This window comes from Hermetia illucens, chromosome 4 (assembly GCF_905115235.1).
Source record: "Hermetia illucens chromosome 4, iHerIll2.2.curated.20191125, whole genome shotgun sequence".
Classification (NCBI taxonomy): Eukaryota; Metazoa; Arthropoda; class Insecta; order Diptera; family Stratiomyidae; genus Hermetia; species Hermetia illucens.
In genome coordinates, this window is record NC_051852.1 from 24,020,203 (window position 1) to 24,043,705 (window position 23,503).

The 23,503-nt window shown below is 42.8% G+C and overlaps 1 protein-coding gene across 10 annotated transcripts in view; it reads left to right on the forward strand.

Annotated features, from left to right (window-relative positions):
• Positions 1-23,503, forward strand: part of LOC119654898 (A disintegrin and metalloproteinase with thrombospondin motifs 7) — a 142,728-nt gene that overhangs the window by 94,846 nt on the left and 24,379 nt on the right. For 8 of the 10 annotated variants that reach the window (XM_038060518.1, XM_038060526.1, XM_038060519.1 and 5 more), the window contains 3 exons: positions 253-977; positions 17,090-17,255; positions 20,455-20,614. In XM_038060518.1, coding sequence (XP_037916446.1) covers positions 890-977; positions 17,090-17,255; positions 20,455-20,614 — 414 coding nt within the window. In that variant the 5' untranslated portion in view covers positions 253-889. Of the gene's footprint in view, positions 1-145; positions 164-252; positions 978-17,089; positions 17,256-20,454; positions 20,615-23,503 lie in introns of those variants that run through there. The other 2 variants (XM_038060525.1, XM_038060527.1) reach the window with 2 other exon arrangements.

Consider the following 23,503-nt stretch of genomic DNA (forward strand, 5'->3'; position numbering starts at 1 on the left):
ATTTTCATTTCAAGACTAGAAAAGATACAATTCTCTACATAGATTTACGATGTAAAACAACTTGTTTTTTCTCTGCAATGAAGTCAGCACTCAGCTGCTGATTTTCCCCGAAACATCAAGTTCAATCCACTCAATAAATACTCTTAAGAAAACCACAAGAAAAGTACCATATCACACGGAAATTCCAATCTAATTAGCCCACTTCACAGCCCACTTTTTCTAAAAACATATTTTTTCCAATTTATTTTCCAGAATTGAACCACATATCCTGCGCTAAGTTTGCCAAGTCACTCCTGTTATCAACGAGTTCTTCTCGGGGCTGAAAAACGAAAAGACGCCCTCCCGCATCTTCAAGATCTTTGAAGCGTATGTGCAAGGAGCTTAGGAGAAAAGCCAACATTTCCGTCCCACCAGAATCATCTGTAGTAATGTATCTCTACTCAGTGTAGCTTGATTTGAGAAAAAACTGCGCAGCCTTGACCAGATTTCCAGATGGCAGTCAATCGGACGATCTTGAAATGTTCTCGGTAAACAAGAAAATCGCCAAGCTAATCGACAATGGGTGAAGAAAGCAGCGAAGACAGTGCTTTATAAACTTCCGCACGGTTAACGCGTTCATGAGTTATAGTGATCGTGTGAAAAAGGGATAATCGTCCGATACGAATTCCGATTTTTTTGGTAACTCCGTGAACTCGGAGACAGTTGAAAAGTTGTTTTTCCAACCATTTGATTTATTGCCTGGCGGTATCCCGCGTGTTATCGCAAAACGTGATCGTTATTTTGAAAAAAAAGTGCAAAATCTTTTTAGTGATAAAGTGTTGTAAATTATTTTTTAAATTTATACGAAAAGTGATAGATGCAATTAGGTGTTAGTGTTACTTAAGCCGAGATGGCCGTTTCAAAAAGAGTTTGCCGGTTTGCGATTTGCTTGTGGGTTTGCTGCAGTTGTTGGGCACTAGGAGATTTGCCACCCAGAGGTGAGTTGAAAATATTTATTGTCTTTCTCACCGAATTTCTTGAGAATATGAAGAGTGGTCAAAAATAACGTACATCTATCAACATGTCCTTGAAATCCAGATCGTCTATAATTAACTTCGACCATATTCACCCCTAAGGACAGTGCTTCAAGATTAAGATCGTGTATTAGAAAATTTGACTTTCGACGTTGACGAGTTTAAGCCGGGCCCATTTTGTCGACAGGGTTGATAGGGTCGAAATATTGTGCAAAGCTTACTGGCTTAAAATGAAGCTAGCCCCTCCAAACAGGCTAATATTACCTGAATTCCCGGCCCGACACCTAGAAATTTTGAATTCTGTGCTCTATTGTAAGTTCGAGCTCAATAAATGAATAGCCCTTGTAATTTGGTAAGTCTCCCTGAAGCAAATTCCAACCCTGAATTAAATTTACTTAACAATATTCGGATGATCTAGTCTCATGAGTTGGGCGCCGGTTTCGTCCGTTGAATATTTCCTGCAAGTGTAATAATTCGCAACGTATACCCTCCACCAATTTAAATAGGATCCTAGCAGAAAAATGCTTGTTCAAACTGATAAGCATTATCACACTGAAATAATGGGGAGCCGTGAAGGTACCCTGGAGAAAGTGATCCGTGATGCTGAGGTAAATGCGTGGAATGTGTGTGTAAGTGTGGTGGGGGAGAATCTGCAGCTTCTAAACACTCAGGCCGTGTTGGCCCATTATACTCGCCACCTCCGTCTAACGGAATATTCCGGATTCGTTAACGTATCGCAGGATTTCCGTTAGTGGGTGTGATGCTACCCGCCGCAACTGGAGAATATCGGCACCAAAGATCTGATTCCTGATGTGTCCATAGGCGGGGCATTCTCATAGGAAATGCTCCGTAGATTCCGCTTCCTCATTACAGGAGGGACACGTATCATCTTCAGTAATTCCTATTCTGAACATATGCGCAGCTAGTGACTTATGTCCTGTCAGAATGCCCACAATACACCTGCAAGCCCTCCTCCACGGATAAATTTTGCGGTACGCATGTTTGGTTCTGGCAGGAAAAGTTTGTTGTGTCGAGCAGCATTTAGGCCCTGCCACCTGTCATTATAGGAAGTTTGTTCCCATTTTATAAAAACAGACTTAGCCAATGCTACTGATACTCCGATTGCTGGTTCCGGTCCCGGCATAGGGGAGATTCACCCCTCTTTCGTTAAAGCATCCGAAATTTAATTTCCCTCTACGCCACAATGACCAGGTACCCAGAGTAGTTCCACTGTATTGAATCTAGAGATAGAGTTCAAACGGTTTTTGCATTCCTGAACGATTTTCGAGGTCATCAAAGGACTACTCAACGCCTTCAATGCAGCTTGACTATCACTGTAGATTGCAATGCGCCTGCCCTTCAACCGCTCGTCAATCACCCAGTTAGCCACCCTTAAGGTCGCATAAACTTTGGCTTGAAAAACCGTTGCATATTGTCCCAAAAGAAAGCCCACTTCTCGTTTTTATTCGAGAGGTAGACTCCGGCTCCCGAACCCTCTTCTGTTTTTGAGCCATTGGTGCAGAAGTCTTCCGTTTATCCCGCCACGCATTCCGCTGGAATTTCCCAGTTCTCTCTACACTTCAGGGTAACTTCATATCTTCTACCAAACAGGTGTATGGGGACACGAGAATCGGAAGGCATTGTAAGAACGGGATTCAGTCCTCCGAGTAACTCTTCCAATGCTCTGTGCCCCCCACATCCGTTGTTTCCCCATAGATCTAATCAAATTAGTCTATGAGCTGCTCTCATGCTTCAATAAATATATCCAAGGACTGCAAATTGAGTAGTGCATTCAGAGCTCCGCCGGATATCGTGCTCATGGCACCAGTGATACCCAAACACACAGTTCTTTGCAGTGAGGCTAGTGTATGGTGAAAACCTTTTTGTCTCACCTTAACCCACCTCACTACAGATGCATATACATCGGCTAAACGTATATCCACATGACCTTATGAGGCCTGAGTCCCATGTCGAGGCAAAGGTCCGTCAGCACAGCCCATAAGCTGTCAGAGCTCGTTTTATTTTTACCTCTACATGTTTGTTGCAAAGAAGTTTTTTATCTAGAGTAACTCCCAAATATTTCACTTCTTCGGAGAGTTGAAGGTTACTACCCCTCATCACAGGGGGCACAGTCCATCCAGTTTTCTAATTATTGTGAATAATACCATTGTGGTTTTATTTGGATTAACTGAAAGACCATGCCCGAGACGCCAACTGTCTATCAAATCAACGGCACGTTGTATATTCCTACGCACCGTTCCAAGATCCCGATCAACAGCAAGCACACCCATGTCATCAGCATATGCTTGAGCGTGTATTGGCAAATTTTGCAGTTCGCATAGTAGTGAGTCGATCAGCATACTCCACAGAAGTGGCGAAAGCACACCTCCTTGGGAGCAGCCCTTCGTTGCCTCTGCTGTTAGGTAGCGATCAACACCCACTTCAGCACGCAGCATTCTTTGCGTTATCACAGCATGGATCCACTTAATTAAAAAATCATCAGCATCATGCTCACTGCCGGCATCACAAACTTTTAGAAAAGGCGCACAGTCAAAAGCCCCTTCAATGTCCACGAACACCCCCATCGCGTACTCACCATTCAAAGTTGCATCCTCCATCTTTGTGACCAGAGAATGAAGAGCAGACTCACAGGCCTTTCCACGCCGGAAAGCATGTTGGTTTTCATTAAGTGGGTGCGACCTAAGGGCGTTTCCACGAATGTGAAACTCCACCGATCTCTCCAAACGTTTCAGCAAGAATGAAGTCAAGTTGTCTGAAGTTCTTTGGATTAGAATAGTCATCTTTCTCAGGTTTCGATATGAAGACTACCTTAACTTTTTGCCAAGAGGAAGGTACGTAGCCCAGAGCAAGACATCCTTGAAAATTATTTCTTAGAGTTGGCTCTAAGTGCTCCATACCCTCCTTTCCTGGATACATGTCATCCATACCAGGTGCTTTGAAATGTTCAAAGGACAGTATGGCAATTCTCACCTTTTCATGGGTAACAACCCCTTTCGCAGTGTTCCAGTTCACCTTGCAGCATTTGCGTGTTGAAGGGGTTTCAAGAATCGTCAACTCTCCCCCTGCTACTTCTTTCACCCGTTCTCCCGGGTGGTGTACTTCCAGGAGGGTCTGTACTGAATCCAGTCTGGAGCTCGTGGAAGTACCGTCGAGTCTTCTTGGCGACTCATCCTTTTTGAGGACTCTGCACAGCCTTGAAGTCTCTCTTTCGCCTTCCAGTTCCTCACAGTACGCTCTAAAGGACTCTCCTTTCGAACACGTAACGAGCCTCTTATATTCCTGCTGTGAGTTCCTGAAAATTAACTAGCCTTCGTTCTTATTACTTTTACAAGCACGGTTCAGAAGTCGCCTGGTTGATTTCCTGAGTTTTTGCAGTTCCCGGTTCCACCAAGGAACCATTTTACCGCTTTCGCCTCGGGAAATAGGATAATCCGTTTTCCTACGGCTCCGTCTTTGTACTGCAGGCTGTTCGCCCGCAATGTGAATTCTAAGTATCGGTGATCTGACAGTGAGACCCCCGAACGTAGTGGTGCACCCTACATTCGCGGTCATCATACCAGCTGAAGTGATGAAATCAAATAGCTTTTCTCCTCTGGGATTGCATTTTCTACTGCCCCAACAAATATGCTGAGCGTTCGCATCAGAACCTATTAAAAGTTCAAGGCCACTAGATTCTGCATACACTACCAGATCCCTTAGTTCTTGCGTCGGCAGAGGGCATAAACAATCATAGCCTAAGTAGGCAGAGGCAACTATAACATTTCTCCTCTTACCATTAACCAGGTATTGTAAGTTGACCGCAACAAGGTCCTGGGAACAGACAATTTTGACGTCTGAACACAGGCCCTCGGTCTCGAGAATCTTTCATCGAAGAAGATCCTGGTCCCCTTGACCGGTCCAATACCACAGATTCTGTTAAAACGCGCTCATGACTCTTGAACCAGAAATATATAAGGACAGTCCAACAACTTTGCCAGCTTGGCCGCCAATAGACAGGAAGAAGCTTTGGCATACTGCACGTTGATTTAACTAACTCTTATGTTTGTAGCCATAAGTGCAGTCTAATATGTTGGTTGTTGTTGGCAGCCAACAGAGCATATTTCAGCTTACAAAAACTGTTTCGCTCGAAATGTCTCATCATAGGGTCAAAGATCTTACTGTACAAGATAATAATCTTGCCAGTCCTCATGTATTCCTCGGAAACTTGGGTTCTTAGCAAGAAAAATTGCGGACTTTTGGCCGCGTTCAAGTGAAGAATCCTCCGAAGAATTGTTGGCCCCCTACATGAGGATGAACGATTCCATAGCTAACATAACGACGAAATCTATGAGCGATACCATGACCGTCAGGTTGTCGAGAAAATCCGGGTCAATAGGTTACGGTGGGCGGGTCACTCAATCCGTATGGATGAGCATGATCATCATGGGAGGAACCACCCGAGACGTACACACTGCCTTCATCCATATCGAGCAGGCGGCGATTGGCGCGAGGTCTTGGGCTGCACATTAATGAAGGCAAGATAAAATATATGGTGGCAAGGTCAGCACCGAAAACCAACCATCCAACAACATCAAACCACACTGGTCAAACAGGAAGAATAAGGATAGGAGAATACAACTTCGAGACCGTTGATAATCTCTCCTATCTAGGGTTGAAAATCACAACTGATAACAGCTACGATGAGGAAATCCGCGCATGGTTGTTGGCAGCCAACAGAGCCTCGAAACGTCTCACCATAGGGTCAAAGTTCTTACTGTACAAGACAATGATCCTGTCAGTAATCATGTATTTTTCGGAGACCTGGGTTCTTAGTAAGAAAAATGGCGAACTCTTGGTCGCGTTCGAGAGAAGAATCATCTGAAGAATTTTTGACTCCCTACACGAGGATGAACGATTCCGTAGCCTACATAACGACGAAATCTATGAGCGATGACCGTCAGGTTGTGGATAAAATTCGGCTCAATAGGTTACGGTGGGCGGATCACTTATCCGTTTGGATGAGGATAATCCAGCCCGGAAAGTCTATAAGGGCAATATCTATGGTAGAAAAAGAAGACGAGGCAGACCCTGCCTAAGATGGAGCGATGGCGTAGGCCAGGACGCCAGACAGCTTTTAGGGATATCGAATTGGTGGACCTCGGCGCAAAACCGGGATGTCTGGAGTTCCTTATTAAGGCAGGCCTAGACCGGATACCGGTTGTTGCGCCGTTGATGATGATGATATGATGGCGTAAAATGTTGCTTGCTGCTGGTAAAATCTCGGAGGATTTTGAGGTCCAAAGCGGAGTAAAAAGTAAACTGAAGCGAATCTAGCTGTTGATGATGCTGTCCTATGATTACGTTCATTTGAAATTTGGAGTGACGCTTTCCAAATTTCATTTTAGAAACCTGTATTTACATTTGGATAATTTCCAAAACAATCTTCTCCCATGATAATATTGAATGTGTCAATAAGAAGATAGCTAGCTGTAGTGCCCCTGTTCTGATAAAAACAGAAGAATGTCAGCCAAAGCGTCAAAAACAGGCTGATGGAACTACTGAATCACATCTCCTCCTACAGGCGAAAGTGGAGAGCAGCGGAAGACGCTTGGAAAGACCACTTCCCGCTAAGAAGACTGCTTGCGCCAAACGGACTGCAGAGCCTACTTCAAAGCCAAATTGTGAAAAAGCGGAAGGAGGAGGACGTGTCTGAAAGAGACGTTATCAAAGTAGTTTCAGTTCAGGGTCCAAATAAAGAAGGCGAAGATGGATAACTGGCAATGCCGCCAGAGACCCGCATGTTCAAAGACAAGGAGGCTACAAACCAAAAACCAGTAACAGAAAAGACGAGGAAACGAAGAAAAATTAGCACGTCGGCTCTGCTCATTAAGCCGACGGAAGGCAAGACACTTACGGAGGTCCTTGTTGAAATCCGCTACAGGATGAAACCCGAAGACAACGCAGAAGTGTCTTCCATACGGAAAACGAAGGATGGCGAAGTCCTCGGCAAGAGTACGTTCCAAGGGGTTATTGGGGGAGAAGGGCTCTTCTTTCTTGAGCCTGTGTGCTCTCTAAAAATCCGATATCTTGACTGCATCACAAAAAAGGTCGAAGTGGTGGAGACCGAAAGCGTGGATGCAAATACTCGAAGCCAAAAACTCGCCGTGGTAGAAGTCCCCGAGCAATATGTGAGGAAATTCTTTAGCAGGGAGAAAATCAAAATTGAATAGGCAGTATGCAGCGTACGAATGCAGATAATACCCATCAAGTGCTACAAATCTCTGGACCATGGATACATGTCAATAACTTGTAAGGGACCGAACAGAAGGGCAGCATGCCGGAGATGCGGTCAGGTATTTCACCAAGCGAAGACCTGCAATGAAGACACTAGTCGCGTTCTGTGCAGGGATAGTAGGGCGCCTAAGCGTCGCACACTACGGGCTCGGGACGGTATCCAATCTTTTGGGCGGAACTAGAAAGGGCTAGGGCGCAAATAGCATGATCCGCATTTTGCAAATTAATATGCATCGTAGTGCAACCGCTCACCAGTTGCTAGTGCAGTTCACTACGTAGGTAAATGCTGATCTAGTGCTAATCAGCGTGCAATTCCGAAACAGGAACCTGGCTTCATGGCATTTCGACTTATCAAGTAAAGCTGCCATCTGGGTTGGGGACAACGTTCGACTTCGTGTTCTCGCTCAAGGCCGAGAGAATGGCTTTGTCTGGATTCTTGTCTGGACCTATGCCAAAGTTTCGGGCCCCAGATTGCGAAGGAATCATCTCTGACATCATTTTTACGTCGGGATCATTGGCACCATCAGTGGACAAGTGGCGAATCCTGGAAGGCTTCTCAGTAAGTGATCACCAAAACATCGCGTTCGAAGTGGTTGACGCTACTTGCCAGTGTGCACCATCCCGACGCTCCCCCTGCATGTGGAGGACGCTTCGGGGGATGATAGTGTTGCAGCTGACACTGTCGTAAACTCAACGATGAACCCTGACCCGAAAGAGCCCCCGTCGTGACAAGCCTTCTACCTATTGGCGGACGACAGAAATTGCCACCCCTCGGAGGAAGTATCGTAAACTCCACTGTTTGGCACAACGTTTACACGCCAACGAGGAGGCATTTGCCAAATATAGAACAGCAAAAAGGAGACTCCGCAACTCAATAAATAAAAACAAAGCATGCAGCAGGCAGAACCTGGACAATGAGGTGAATGAAAACCCGCGGGGACTTGGCTATAAGCTTGCCACTCGGAAAGTCGGGGTTCTGCGGAAGCTTTCCATACTAAGTTGCGACCGGATGGATCGCATTGCACGGGCATTATTCCTCAGACATCCCGCACGGATTGATGTCAATAGCGCGGATTGCCCCCTTTTTTCAATTAGAGAGCTCGAAGAAGCGGTTCTCACTTTGAAAAACAAGAAGGTGGTATCCCAGCGGGAATTTACAAACTGGTGTTCCGCCAACGGTCAGAATTGCTGCTCGGGCCGTTCAAAGCTTGCTGGAAGAAGGGCATTTTTCCTTGTCGTTGAAATGTAGCGAGACTCGCGCTGATCAGCAAGCGAAAAGAGACCCTGAGCTACGTCTACATATCGACCGCTACGTATGCTTCACATGGCCGGGAAAGTGCTCGAACAGCCCATCAGGAGTAGACTCACTGAAGCGATCTACGCTGCCGGGGACTTATCGCCAAGGCAGTTAAAGTTCAGAACAGAGATGCACGGTGGATTCTGCTATGGAGGTCTTGGATGCTACCGAGGCACATAGCCGCTGATCTCGACGGATAGTGCTCCTCATAACACTATGTCATAAATGCCTTCAATTCCGTAAAATGGACGGATGTGCTAGGTACATTAGAAAACTCAATCCACGTGCTTAACTGTCTCTTGCGGATATTGAGAGATTATCTGAAGACCTAAAGACCCTACTCTATGAGACGCTAGAGGGTCAGAAGATGGACATTACGTTGGGAGTAGCACAGGGATCCATCTTAAGACCAGACCTCTGGAATTCTTCCTATGATAATTTGTTAAGATTCGACACATCAGAAGAGTCGCGCCTGGTCAGTAATGCGGAAATAAGGGCTGATGAAAAGGAGGTGCATCGTAAGAGCCTTGCTAAAGTGCAGAGACTCACTCACTCACTGTCTCAGAACCGGCCGTGACGATGATCGCGGGAATGATTCCCGTTGCCCTCCTTGTTAATGAAAGTAAAGCTATCTACCGCCGCAAGGGCTTAAACTGAAGGAAGACGTCAATACACCCTTACTGAGTGGCAACTCAGGGGGGGGTGCGGCTCATCGACAATTTTGATCCGCGGCTAACCCGAACGCACGGTGGGACTGATCACTTCTTCACCTAACTTCTAAGTGGGGATGGGAGTTTTCAATCTTACCTGCACGGGACTGGTAAGGCGTGATCTCCTGATTGTGTGATCTGCAATGGAGTAACGGCCGATGCTGGGCATACCTTTTTCTTTTGTGAAAGATGAGACGGATTTCGTCAGCAGCTTTATGCAAACACAGGAGAGCCCTCTCCAGACAACATTGTCTTAACTGCCCTGACTTGAAGCCGGGAGGCTAGTCCGAAGTGATGTAGTCCGACAGCGTTCTGTTGCGGAAGTTCAATACTCTGTGCGTAAACGCATTCACCTACCCTATACCCAAAACAAAGAAGATAGCTAATACATTAACTGTGCTTCAATTATTCTTCGACGATTCAGGCTGGGTTTCTTCCACTTCTTCAAGTTGTTCACTTTCTTTGGTGCATCTTTGGTGCCACGAATGTTGCATTATCAATGAGGCTCATTTGCCTTCCATCGTGCCCTCATAATAGGCTGCATATAGCAGATAGTGCCCTCATGAAGTGGGGAGCATCCACTAGCATTGTCCATACCCTTCTAAATTTTCCAAATTAATGTTCGTGGATTAAGTTCACTTGCTTCAAATAGGCTTCCATGGGTGATCCTCTTGGCACACAGATCGACAATGCAAAAGTGAATCTTTTGTCTGAGTAGCCTCATTGCTGCAACGGAGCCAAAAACTGCCAGAGGTATGTTCTTTCTGAGCTGACTTATCTCCTCGTTTCAGTTTATCTGTTGCCTAAGCAAACCTGTCAGCTGCATTAGCAGAGCTGTTCCTTGTGGTCAATATGATCCCCAGCGTTAACCCGCCCCCAATTCGCGATTTCAATGCCATTCTGACCGTAATTAGGGCGCGACTCAGTCACCAAGCCACCAAGCCTCCAGTTTTTGGACCTGACTTCTGTTGAATTTTACCAGGACCGGAATGACGTGACAGTGCAGTTCCCCTCGATATAGGTCACTATTGCGAATTTCAATTTTAAATTTGATATCTCAATCTAGTAAAGACAAAAACATCTCAATAAATCTAAAAAGGATGTACGCACATTGAGTGCTTGATTGTTGGCGCCAATAAAATTTTCCATTAGCACGTTAAAGTCGATCTAATCCTTATTTATTTGTCTACATAATGGATACGTTTCCACATTTATATTTTGATAACATTTTCATATCTAGTCCATATAAACCCAAATTAGTATCCGCAGATCCAAGATAGAGATCGCAATAGTCAAAATATATTGCATTTAACGACCAAACTGATTTATTACAACATTTAATGCGTCATGTTTTACAAATCACCTCACATTATGTCTTCATCCGGTCACTTGATAAGCATATTTATTGCCCCCCAATTAAAATCATCGATAATAATGTTTTTTGTCCTGAAGTCCGTTCCCATCGATTTTCAGTGAATTTCAACTAGAAAAATTGGAACGGGAACTAACTGCGCAAGTTCTCAGCATGTCAGCAGATCGAATCAAGGATGCAACCAATTACGGAAAACTGTGAACAACTTTTTGTATCTTTTTCGATTCTTATCGTAAAATGGCGAAATTGGCCAAATGTAATTTTTGTCTGGGAATAGATAGATCTTATCTTAAGTAGATCATATAACGTTTGGGGGTTTCGAATCGTGACAATATTGAATTTTATTAAATTTTATTGAGTTTTACATTTAAGTGTTTGGGGATTTTAACAAGCCAAACTAGATAATAAAATATCTAAAAATATTGATGACTGCACTGAGTTTAAGGTTTTTTTGTGCAGTCTTGATGTTATGTCTGGGGCGTAACATAATAGGAAGCGACTGCGCATCCTAAGATCGTTAAAAATGGAGGCGCCAGAAAAATACCAAAATTATCGCTTTTGCTGTATATGAGTGTTTTCCAGGTCAATTTTCAAGGTCATAATTATTGCGCTTCAAAAATGTATAAATTTGTCAGGAATAAATAAAAATTTCCATCGTAAAAATTCATTAAATACATAATTCCCCGAAGAAATGTTGAAGCTGACGCCACTAGAACCTTCCATTGAATCTGGAATCTTGGCATGATGACCACAGTCATGATATGCTAATTATTCGGGTGTAATGTGATATTGTTTTCTTGATTCCTCGATAAAATGTTATTTTCTTTGTTAATTTCGTCTGGTTGAAATAAATATCAATGGACATCGTAGCCTCATGGAAATGGAATCTAACAGAAATCGGACTTTTTCGACAATTTGAATATCAAATGAAAACTGAATCATCCACTGATCTTTATTATTTCCGTTGTTTGCGCAGAAGAGCAGTTGCCGTGACTTGGAGATGAAAGGATAAATGTCAAAAATTTGCGATCGGATTGAACAAGCTTTAAGATGTGAATTACATCATGGAAATTAGATGAATCACGAATAGGTATAAAGTGATTTAGTTTTTGTACCTATGCAACCACTGGTAACACAGTATGAACGCTAATTGCCCTCAGAATGCAATCACTGGGTAAACTCAGATATTTGAAGAAATAGTTATAGCGATAGCGATTTATTTTATTGATTTCAACTTTTTGACACCTGCAAAAAAAGCGAAAATACTTGGAAATGGGAGCATGGTCTCCGCTGTACTACCAGGTGTGTCAGTATCCAGTAAAATTGGAGCCGAGGAAGCATAATCTTCGGCGGAAGGTGAGGAAAGCTGATAGCCCCGGTGAGTCCCTCAATGGACGCAGTACTTTAATGCACATAAGAAGTACAAGACCTAAGCAATAGTGGTGATCGACGCTTTAAAGTGCTCTGTATCAAAGCCCACTTCTACAGTTTTAGGGGCGGTTAAGGCTGGTGGGTCAGGATCGAATAAAATCAGTCAGGCAGGCGGAGAGACAGTTTTCCATTCTGCACGAATGTTTGTGAAAAAGATTCTGGAGACTGAACCAAAGTTTAAGCGTAATAATCAAAATTTCCGCGAGCGCTACCAATTACTCCCAGCGACCAACTCATGTTCACAATTATTAACATGGACCTGAAAAGGACAGAGAATGTGAGATGGTCTACAAAGGAGGGAAAGGCACGCCACCTATATGCTTGGCGAACAGAACCTGGGTATATGTCTTCAAAGTTGAAAAATAAAATTCCTAAGGGCCAAGAAGGAGGATCCATATCTGAGGGTTTCAACGAGGTGTAGCTATACCAACGGTATCAGAGTACTGTTGGCAACCATCCTATAAAACTCTTCTTTCTCCTAGAGCAGGCACTCATCGATCATCCTGTTGCTGTGGGTTGCACTGCACGATATGACCCTTTCGGAATTGTTGCCATTTCTCAATGGGAGTTCTTAGTTTTTTATTGTGGCAGACGAGAATACAATAGCGACCACTTTCAACAGTAGCGAAGATTTTGCATGTACTATTCCCATTTACTAGCGCTTGCGCTTCCTGATTTTGAACAGAACAAGGAATTCAGATATAACGCTGCCAATATATTGAACGACACCAAGTAATACCCCAACACCTCAAGAAAATTAAGCAATCCTGTTCAAAATGACTAATTAAGTTATTCACCCTTTTTCGCTTCATTTCCCGATCTGTAAATTCTAGTGGCTATATCTAATCATCTTGACTTAGAGGAACCCTAAGCCTCTCCCTTGGCAAAATTTAGATTTAAACACAGAAAATACTAATGACCGAAAATGGGAAGAACGGGGTGAACGACAGAAGAATTTTTACCCCTAATGATTTTCTTCCCGGGTACCTTAGTTAAACTAGACTTTTCGAACGGATGCCGCATCTAGCGGTAACAATGCTAAGTCTGTACTGATTATAGGAAAGTAAGAAGTCGAGAAACCGGAAGCTAGACGCTTCAGGTATGAAAGGTTTTGTGTATTTCTTTTATAAAGAGATTTGAGTGTGCATTTGTCAAATTGGTACGTAGCACGTAATATATACATATATTATGTGAGAATATCCACTTTCAAGTGATATTGACTTTCAAAGTCTTGAATTTACACAGAAGTGGCAGCTTTGACCTATTATAACTTTGTTAATAATAGTGCGATTTTTACCAAATTTAGTAGAATCATTCTCTATGCTATAGCCTACATTGCTTCGTGATTCTAGGATGAACTTAAAGGGGTTTACCTGCCAATTACTAAAAATTATAGTAAGGTACTATTATTAACTTTATTTGAACAGGTATCGGTATGGAGATATTTCGGAGCCTAGGCACCATATAGTGGAAGCCTCTTGGTTTCTTTCAGATTTTTCGTTTAAGTAGTTTCTGAGAATGCGTCCGTCAAAGAAATGATCACTTTCAACCCCTCACACTCCCCACCTTTCCAACAAATGTCAAAACTAAGAGCGGCTTCGAAAATTACTAATCGAGACCTTTCATTTGATACCCCACATGACTGTACTTGATGACAAAAAAAAAGGAACACACCAATTTGCATCAATGGGGACCCCCCTTAGATTCGACGTAAAAAGATGTACCTCACTATATGTGTTCCCACCTTTCTACCAAATTTGGTGTCAATCCTTATAACCATCTCCGAGAAAAATGCGTGTAACGGACAGACAGATAGACAGACAGTAAACCGATTTTAATAAGGTTTTGTGTTTACCCAATTCCTTAAAAACGGCAAATACTCACGTCTTACGTGAAAGCATTATCAGTTTACCTTATTCTCGAGGAATTCACGAAAAATCCAAAATCGTTGGCTCCTCAGAGATCATATATCCATCGAAAAAATAGGCGACCCAGATTAAGAATATGCAAGGATCTTCACACGCCAAATATTGTGGAAGGTGCGACTTCGGCAGACGGCCAGGAAACCGAATTAAAATCGCAATCAGCGGTCGACTACCAAGTAAACGCCTCCTTGTCATCAGATAACTAACACGAAACGCTTGAAACATAACTTTGGGCAAAACTCCCGTTTCCTTGCTATAGAAAACTTGGAAGCTACGAAAGTCCTTTTACCAACGACGAAATAGACAAGCAAGGGAAGTTGTTTATTTAATGAAACCCCCACCATCCGATCCCCTCTGTTCGTCAAGATCAGTTTTCCTCGCAAGAAAAAGCATGCCGTCGTAGTATGCAACATGACACCATTTGTCATAATTCTTCTGCTTCTCTCTGAAAATATTTTCCAGTGACATCGACCAAGATAAAAAGGTGGGATTGATATCACCCATCCGTTCATTGCCGAACAAATGGCATTAAGCTTATCGAATTACCACTCAAGCAGTGCATGCCACCGCTCCTCACGAGTAACCACCCGTCTTGAGTTATCTCCCCTGCGCTTACATAGGATACATTCCTTAGCAAGGAGAGTAACGAAAATCACTCAAGAGACCACGATCATCAAAACCAGCTCTGAGATAGTACAGTAGGGAGACTTCACCCGGAAAGCTTTCCATCTTTGTACCTGCACAAAACACTTGGGCACATCTCCTTGTTAAGAGGCATGCCGTTTGAAAAAAATGGACTGCTGGAGGTGCGATCCCCAACTTCTTCTTGTTCAGCTTTTACCCCGTTCAGACCCAGGGTTGGCTCATCTTAATGGGTTGCATCACTTCACTCAGTCAAATGCTACTGACTGAATGCAACATCTTCATCTTCATCATCGCTAGGCATCGTTCATTGCCATTTATGGTCGACCTCCATTCAGAACCATAGAGAGCAACGGGGCGGACACCATTGCACCATTGATGCATCGATTACAAACAATACCAGTTGTGGAACGCCACTTCATCCAAGTTGCGCACATGCGTGAAGTAATTTCAATTGCCTGATAACATTAATTCTATTCAGATTAAGTTTCAGAGCGGTAGAGTACTTAATCGTTGGTTTTCACTCTATAATCACCGCCCATCACTACAGAACTGGGGGTCGGAATCTACTTTCTTATAAGTATTACTGCCTCGACTTTTCTAGCGCAAAACTGAAATCGTCAGCAATCATCCATTCGTCTATATCATCATGCAAAGCCTATTCAACAGTAGACCCAGCAACAGGCATCTCATCATCTGCATAACCAACCACGCGCGATTCTTATGCTCTATTTTAATGTTACCCAAGAATCCTTGCATAGTAATCCGCAAGTAGTCATTTCTCGGACAACTCCTTTATACGTCTCGTGGCTACTAAATCCCGGGGTTTACAAACACAATTCCCCGATAATTTCCTATAGACCCAATGATCGGGTTCAACAATGTATAAATGATCTCCATTTCGTCCCACAATGTGATACATTAGCAATTTAAAATGGGTAGCTATATCGGAAGAGTTTGAAGTGATGCTTGAGGAAACCAAGGAGCATGCCGAGTCTAATACGCTTACGCGGTCGGGCCGATAACTTTCCGTCTACTTAGAGACAACCGAGGTCAAGTGTTTCCACCAACCTCTTTGGCTGCTCGTTGTCGTGGTGCAAATTTTCTACTTGCCTGATTAGCGCAATTACAAATTCTCTTTCCTCATGGCGCATGCAATACTTCTCTTCTGGAGATTTTTCCCGGTAGTGGAGCTCAAGCGCATTATCTTCGCCCCCACTGGCAGAGGCAATAAGAGCTTTCAGTTTCCAATGCACGTCGATCCGCGTCCATGTCTCGTCAGCCCCTGACAGTTCAACCAGACCTTATGCTGTTAGTTAGGGATGCGGCGAACAACCTCAGACAGTAGTTCTGATAACGGCGCAGTGCTTATCAATATTCCCCGGCGTTGCCTACCGTCCAGTTAGTAAGATGGTTTTTTCACTATGTGTCACTTGTTGAGCTTCGGAAGTCGAAACGAAAAGATGTGGATGCGATACGCAAGCGTAAGTAGGCGAGAATCAAGTAGTAGTCTCGCTCAATACTGATGTCAGCACCTCTTTTGGTTCAGACACTCGGAAGACAGCTCCAATATCTAGTGCTGAAAGCGATGTGGTTGACTAGATGTACATTTCCGGTTAGTTGAGATCTAACAGACGTTATAGCAGGCTCTGCATTCAAACATTGTGCCAGCCCACTAAAGACGAGGCAGTGGAAGCTGCAGGAAACAGCAAACTGCCGCATTCAGATCTCCCACCACGATGGTAATGTCACCTTTAGAAAGCCACTCCTAGATTGTTTTCCGTTGCTCATAGAAGGTCTACTTCTCCCCTACAACGGAAATCTTCGCTAACGCGTAACACTGCAATATTGAAATGCACCACATCCTATACTGTAATCTCGCAGTTAGTACTCTGGTATCGATTTCCTGAACCTGGACAAGAGAGTGTGTCTAGCGGATGCGATATCTTTAGTCGCCTTTTACGACAAGAAGAGAATACTTTTAACAAATTTTACCACCCCGCACTCACCGGGGGATCACTAGCAGCGATTTCTCGCCTTATTAGAAAATGTCATTAATCTGGATGGGGCTGACTCCGCCTATTCCCTGCGGCGCCGAAGGTTTAAACGGCCATTCAGGCTGGAGTGAGTCTGTCCTATTCCGCTCTCAAACAGAGTTAGGACCATCAATGGCGACATTGAACGTTCTTAGATCCTATTCTATTTCCTGAATTTCCAGATTTGCAATCTAAGATTTATACTTACTTTGGTCTTCGAGAAAAGTGGATTAGAAAAAACACTACCCAACCGGACTTAATTAATTGGCAAACCTAAGGACCTTCTTGGTATTTTTAAATTCAATTTAATTTCATTTAAATTTCGCAAACATAGAAGATGTATCGAATATAATTTCTCTTTTCTTTCAGGCAAATATACCCACAATATAAGCACTGGTCATTTAGTCATTCCTCGAAAAGTAGATCATAAGGGACAACATATATCACATAATCTAACCCATCATCATGATATCCATGGCAAAGACTTACATTATCACATCGAAGTTGGTAATGAGACGTTACATTTGGAATTGGAGTAAGTCATGTCATTTTATGTTAATTTATTCGATTTTCAACCCTAAAAGTACATACCAATAAAAGAAAGTTAAAAGTTTTAAATCAGGATTAGTCAAATAAGTTATAATCTTTTGTCCCAGGGGTAAGTTAATACCTGGGAAACCATTCATGATCGCCGCTCTCCCATACTCAATGGGGTGAACCATATCCGAATATAGAATATCATCCCAAGTGGTCATATTGTCGAAAAGCCTTATAACAGGTTACTTGGTACTATGAGAACCGAGATAGCCTAAGAGCCTATGCCTCAAGGGCATGAAAAGGGACATCACGTTTTTTTATCTCTACTCCTTGCATATCCCTTTCTATTCTCTGCTTACGGAGGTATTACCTGCGGTGTCGTGGAATTTTCGCAATTCCTTCTTAAGTGTTTTGCTCCCCAATAGCTCAACGTAGGACAGTTTAGTATCCTTATTCAGCTGTTTGGGCGAATATTCAATCGCTCACTAATAAATTCATACCATTCAGAAATGCGGTCACCAAGCAAGTTTTTTCCCTGCTTTCACTTTGCCTCCATTAAATGTGTCAGTGTATCCAGGAAAAACGATATTCATATCCAACCACCGCAATGATCACCATAAATCCCTGCTGACAAAGAGGCATCGATAATATGGATATGGATGAATCTCAACATCACGGAGTACCTCTCCATGAACTTAAATATCACACCTCCATGATTAAATACCACAATTTTCCAATATCTTCTTCGATGACGCTACAGCTCAAATCGAGATTTGTCCTCGCGGATGCATCGCCTCCAATTATCTCGAACCAGGGACCGCGTGCTTCTGTTAGAAAATCGTAGAGTCCTCTGAGTACTTCGTTTCCTTAGACCAGCCCATTCCAATTTCCGGATTTTGACTAGTGCCGATGCTGGTGGGTCATCAAATAATTCATACAATTCATGATTATATCTGATTCGCTGGGCATCTCCTTCCCTTACGGCTCCGGAAATCTTTCGAAGGAACGGATTAATATCTTGAAGATGCGTAGTTTATTGCTTCTGTGTACCTTATTTTTATTCATTATGGGAAGGACCGCATAAAATGCTTTATGAGCGGCAGTAGCCTCCCTTTTGATTTCGTGTTTTTCGTTTTCCATCCTTCGAGAGTAGGAAATCTTGCTCGCGATTGTGATGTTGAGCGTACCAGGAGCCGCCTTTCAAAATTCACACTGAGCCCAACTTCACTTGCTGCTGACTCAATCTGCTCGAACACTCCCTTCGCACGAAGCATCAATCAGGCAAGAATATCCAACTCGTCTGCATACGCCACCAATTGCGCGGATTTTCCCAGTAACGTCCCTGTGTTATCAACTGATGCCACCTTCCTGATGACGCATTCGAGCACCAAGGCTAAGGGTCAAACCATCCCTTCCTTAAAGTCAAGGGTGTGGCACTTGTTCTCCGTTTGAATCATCCGGTTTGACAAAGAGCTGGAAATGTGTCGTCCGGAGGTCTTAAAAATACTGAACTCACTTTGGTTTTATTTGAGTCGCGTCGCTGATGATATTGCCATTCTGATCATTACAGAGGGTGGTTCGCGGTATAAAACCTCTCCTCGTCTGTGTCACTGTGCTAAATACCTGCCCTCTCTAGCTCGGGTTCATCTTTTGATTAGTAGTTTGTAAGCTTCGTTTTTCTTGTTAATCGCTTCCAGGCAGGCATCATTAAACCATTCGTTTCGGTTCCTCCGTTCTACATGCCCAAGGGTGTTTTTAGCAACACTCTGGATACCATCCCTAACTTTTCGTCTCGGAACCAGCATGAGGTATTCCGCCGAAATGATGTACCTTGATTGTGGACTTGTAAGTCACTTTAACTGTGTCGTCTTCCAACCTTTTCACATTGCTCTTAGGAGTCCAGCTTCTGTGACTCTGGATATTTTCAAACCGCATTTCCCTCTAACCGTGAAATGTTTCAAGTCACAGCTAGCACCTCGTAGCGTCCTCACGTTCAATATGTTTGAGACAGCTCTTTCTATGACGAGGACGATTTGATTGAATGTCTGCTTGCCCGTTTGGTGATGTTCGCGTCATTTTATGTATATTCTTATGGGGAAAGCAAGTGGAGCTTATGGCTGAATATTTGCTGCTGGCGAAGTCAATGAGTCTTCGGTTTCATTATGGAGCTCTGCTCCACTCTACCTCTAGGGAACAGTTCGTTGCCAATTTTAATGGTGAAGTCTCCCAATAATACTTTGATGTCATTTAAGGACAACCCGTCAAAAATACTGTCCAGTCGGGTGCAGAATTCGTCTTCAGCGACATCATCTTTGTCCTCCGCTGCATAAAGATGATGTTTATGACAAAGGTGACACCGAATTCTCTGTTTCCTTGCTCTTTCCCGCTGGTAAATATTGTGGTCCGCAATGATTTACTCCGCTTCCGAGCCATTTTGTTTCTTGGAGCGCGAGGATACTAATGTTGTTACGGAATGCTTCCTGAGGAAGCTCCCGCAGTGCGCAGGTTTGAAAGGAGGCCGGATCACACATTCCAAGACCTCAAAAAGTAGTCCATTTTACGTTACCGAAATCGTTGCTGTTTGACCGGTCCAATCCAAGGCTTCGTCCTGGGTTCCTGGAGACGTTGATGTTTTCCAAGAAAGCATTGTCAGCGCTTCGATCTACTCCCTAACAGAAGGGCTGGTGCGGTTTGTTTTTGTTTCAAGGCGCAAAAGACTCGTCTTCACCCTCCTCCGTCTGCAGTTTGGACGCCAAAACACAAAATGATCACCGCATGGAGGTTAAAGTAGGACTCCATAGCAGAACTGTCGATGTTAAAATACAGGAGACGTTTCACAGAATTTGTGCTAGCCATATACCAGATCACGGTGTCACTCTGTAATTATCATTAGTATCATTTGACCACCACTAAGGCACTATAGTCAAGAATCCGTTTGCCCACCGGCTGCAACAACAGCTTCATTAAGCTTCAGCAAGGGCCCCAAAAAACGGTGGACGAACTCCTGACGCATGGACACTGTCCCTTACCTTTAACGTGCTCCCACAGTAGTGTTATAATCAGTTCAGAGGAGGTAACATAGTATGGTTAGTGGAATAAACCCATACATTTCGTAAAAATTTATTGGACCTTCCATCATTTAAATGGTTATATATCCATCTCAATCCAACTAACTAATTTTTCTCTCTCTCCTTTAGGCCTCATAATTACTTCATGGCCCCTGGACTCATAGTCGAAAGGCACAAAAGAGAAATCCGCACCCGAAAAAGACCGTCTCGTCATGTGAATTGCCACTACCATGGAAAAGTTCGTGGTCAAGAAGGATCAAGGGTGGCTCTTTCAGCATGTAATGGCATTGTAAGTAAACACATAAAGTATCAATTTCAGTCAGGTTCAGTCAGAAGGCAAAATATAGCTGGTATTAAAAAACTTTCAACTCGTAAGACTGCCAACAGGCTTTCCTCTAAAAAAAGATTCATAACATTTGCAAGGTAAGTGGTATATCACGATTTGTTTATTTTAAAAGGCGGATTCGATTATGGCGATCTTCGTACATTGGCGTCATTTGATTCCACGGTTTCATTAATTTCAACGTCATGATTACTATATTCACATCTCAGCAACATTTTTGATAGGATTTGAGCACAATTAAAACAAAGAAATCAATATATCTCAGAATGGGAATTCCCATAAAAGCATTCACTTCGACAACCTGTCCTCTCTGCGTCAGTAGCATTCCCCACATGATCTTGCCAATAATGGAGGTAGTTCTACCATCACACACTAATCACCATATTTTACCCCACTTTAATCATACCCAATTTGTCCAGTTTAAATTTTTTAATATAATTTTCTTGCAGATTTACATTAACGAGCTGCTAATTTGAAGTTAATAGCACTTAATGATTATTGCATGTCATCTAGATATTTATTTTTCACCCCAGAGAAGTTTCCGCACTCCAAAGAGGAGACAAAGATCAGAAAAGTTTCAAAGTGATTTATTAATGGAGCGGTTGGGTTGCTGGGGTTATGTGTTTCCATTAAATTGCCGCAAGAGTCTGAGAAGTTGAGTTTATTATATATAAATTTTTCACTTATTTATATTGCATTCTTGATTGAAAAACACGAACTACTCACGCTAGTCAATTGCGGGCTTTTATTGGTTCGCAGACGGTATTTCTGTCAAAAAGACCAGAGTTTCTGTGAATTTTTTTGTTAATTGCCAATTGACTTTGAGGCGACGACACATCATTACATCCTTAAATTCTAAAAGTACTTACAAAAGGATCATACACAACTGGCGATAACCTAGCCAATTTTCACAGTATCTTCTCCATAACTCTTACCACCTCTCAGGTGCTGGACATTTCTTAAGAAGATATCTGTCAAGTCCAGCGTCAGAAGCATAACCTTGGCCATCACGTCGTTACCTAAGAACGAATTAAGTAATTATTCGAAACAAACTCAACATTTTGCCACCACATGCTCTATTGAATCTGTTAAAATCAATCTTTAATTTATGGATTCCATGGAGAGAATTTTACATCCAAATGTATGTTTTCCCATTCTCAGAATTTATTTGCTGACGGTACCATCTCTATCGTAGATTCATGCAAACGAAGCAGTTTAAGCCATTAGTCTCCTTTAAAATGGTGGTTCTGGTCACGATTTAGTTGTTTGGGAAATGTTGAACATTTAGTGTAATCGGTCCATTAATCACATTTTGTTTATGAGTGCAAACTGGAAAACATCTCAATTAGCGCAGGAGCCTGTTTGCGGTTGATTTCTTCTTTTGCCTGATAGTTATTAGCTAAAACGAATTCGATGGGAAGACATTCCAGAGAAGCACAACAATCTAAATTACGTATCTACTCACTTTACAAGAAATCCTTGGACCATCTACTCACTTCCCTTACGACAGTTGTTCATAATTACGGCTTTGCATAATATTTTCGACCCACCCTAGCGGGTAATCATACTCCTCACGGCATCTACAAACAACGTTTATATAATCTAGATCAAGCTTTTTTCCGCTGCGACAACACATAACTCAATCGAAAAGATACTTTACGGCAAGATGCTAGTAATTATCAAGGAGATTTATAGTTGGCTTAGTTCTAGGAATTGCCAGACGACAGACTCGAATGTCGTAAATTATTCTGTTAGCGCTGACACAAATAATACGTTTACAATTAGACATTCAACGCTTCTCTACTTGTGTGGTCTGATACAGTTTAGAGATCTTGGGGACAATTTATGACCAACGATTTGCATTTGCAATAACACGAACTTAACTGAGAACTGTATGGTTATAATCGGGTTACTGGCTTAAATCTTTTGTTTTGAATGGATAGGAAGATGTGATGTTGTACGCGATATCTGGGGAAAAGATTGATGGACTGGGTTTTTGGAATCAAATTTATCTAGAATAGTATTTGTCAGTGTGCAATTAATAGATCGCACTGATACTGCTAGTCCGATTGTAACTAAACAAGTGAATAATTACCACAAATTCTGCTCGTTGGTGGTTCCTGGAAGGTGTCTCAAACTGAAAAACTACCACTCGTCTTGGATTAGCTTTTAAGGCAGATTTGACGAGAGAAAGAGAAAAAGGATGATTACCTCGGCCCGGGAGTGTTCAGATATTTAAATCAATAACAAGGGGGCCTCTATTTTCCGTATAAATTCCAGTCCAGCCCCGGATTTTCTTTCATAAATCGCAAAATAATGAATTGCATTGTCGAGATGTTTAATTTTTGGTAGGACGCACAATCTGAGAACACAAATTACGTCGATAAGCATTTTATCCACGTCCTGTGGATGAAATGAACATTCCTGATGTCCTTGTTGAGATCATTAAAAGGCTTACCAGAACGTTCAAATTCATTCGACCCACAACACACGAATCCGAAATCATTTTTATTTCTGTGTGTCTTGCTAGAAATAAGTGCACATTTAATCTTGTTCCGAAGCTTACAGATATTCCTTGATCGATTGCTAAATCTGTTTAGGGTATCTGCAATGAGGTAGCCCTTTCTCTTCTGAACTACAGGCGAATACTGAGAGTAACTCTTGTGGGTCATCAACTGCGAATCGATTGCAATGTGGCCAATCTGATTGATAAGCTTTACGTTTTCTTGCGCGACAAAGGGCTTTAGCCAAACCGAGGAGACCCGTTTGGTCGTGCCTCTGACGATGAGGCTATAATAATGTCGACCTTGCTCAAGGAGTGCGAAAGGGCTTTCA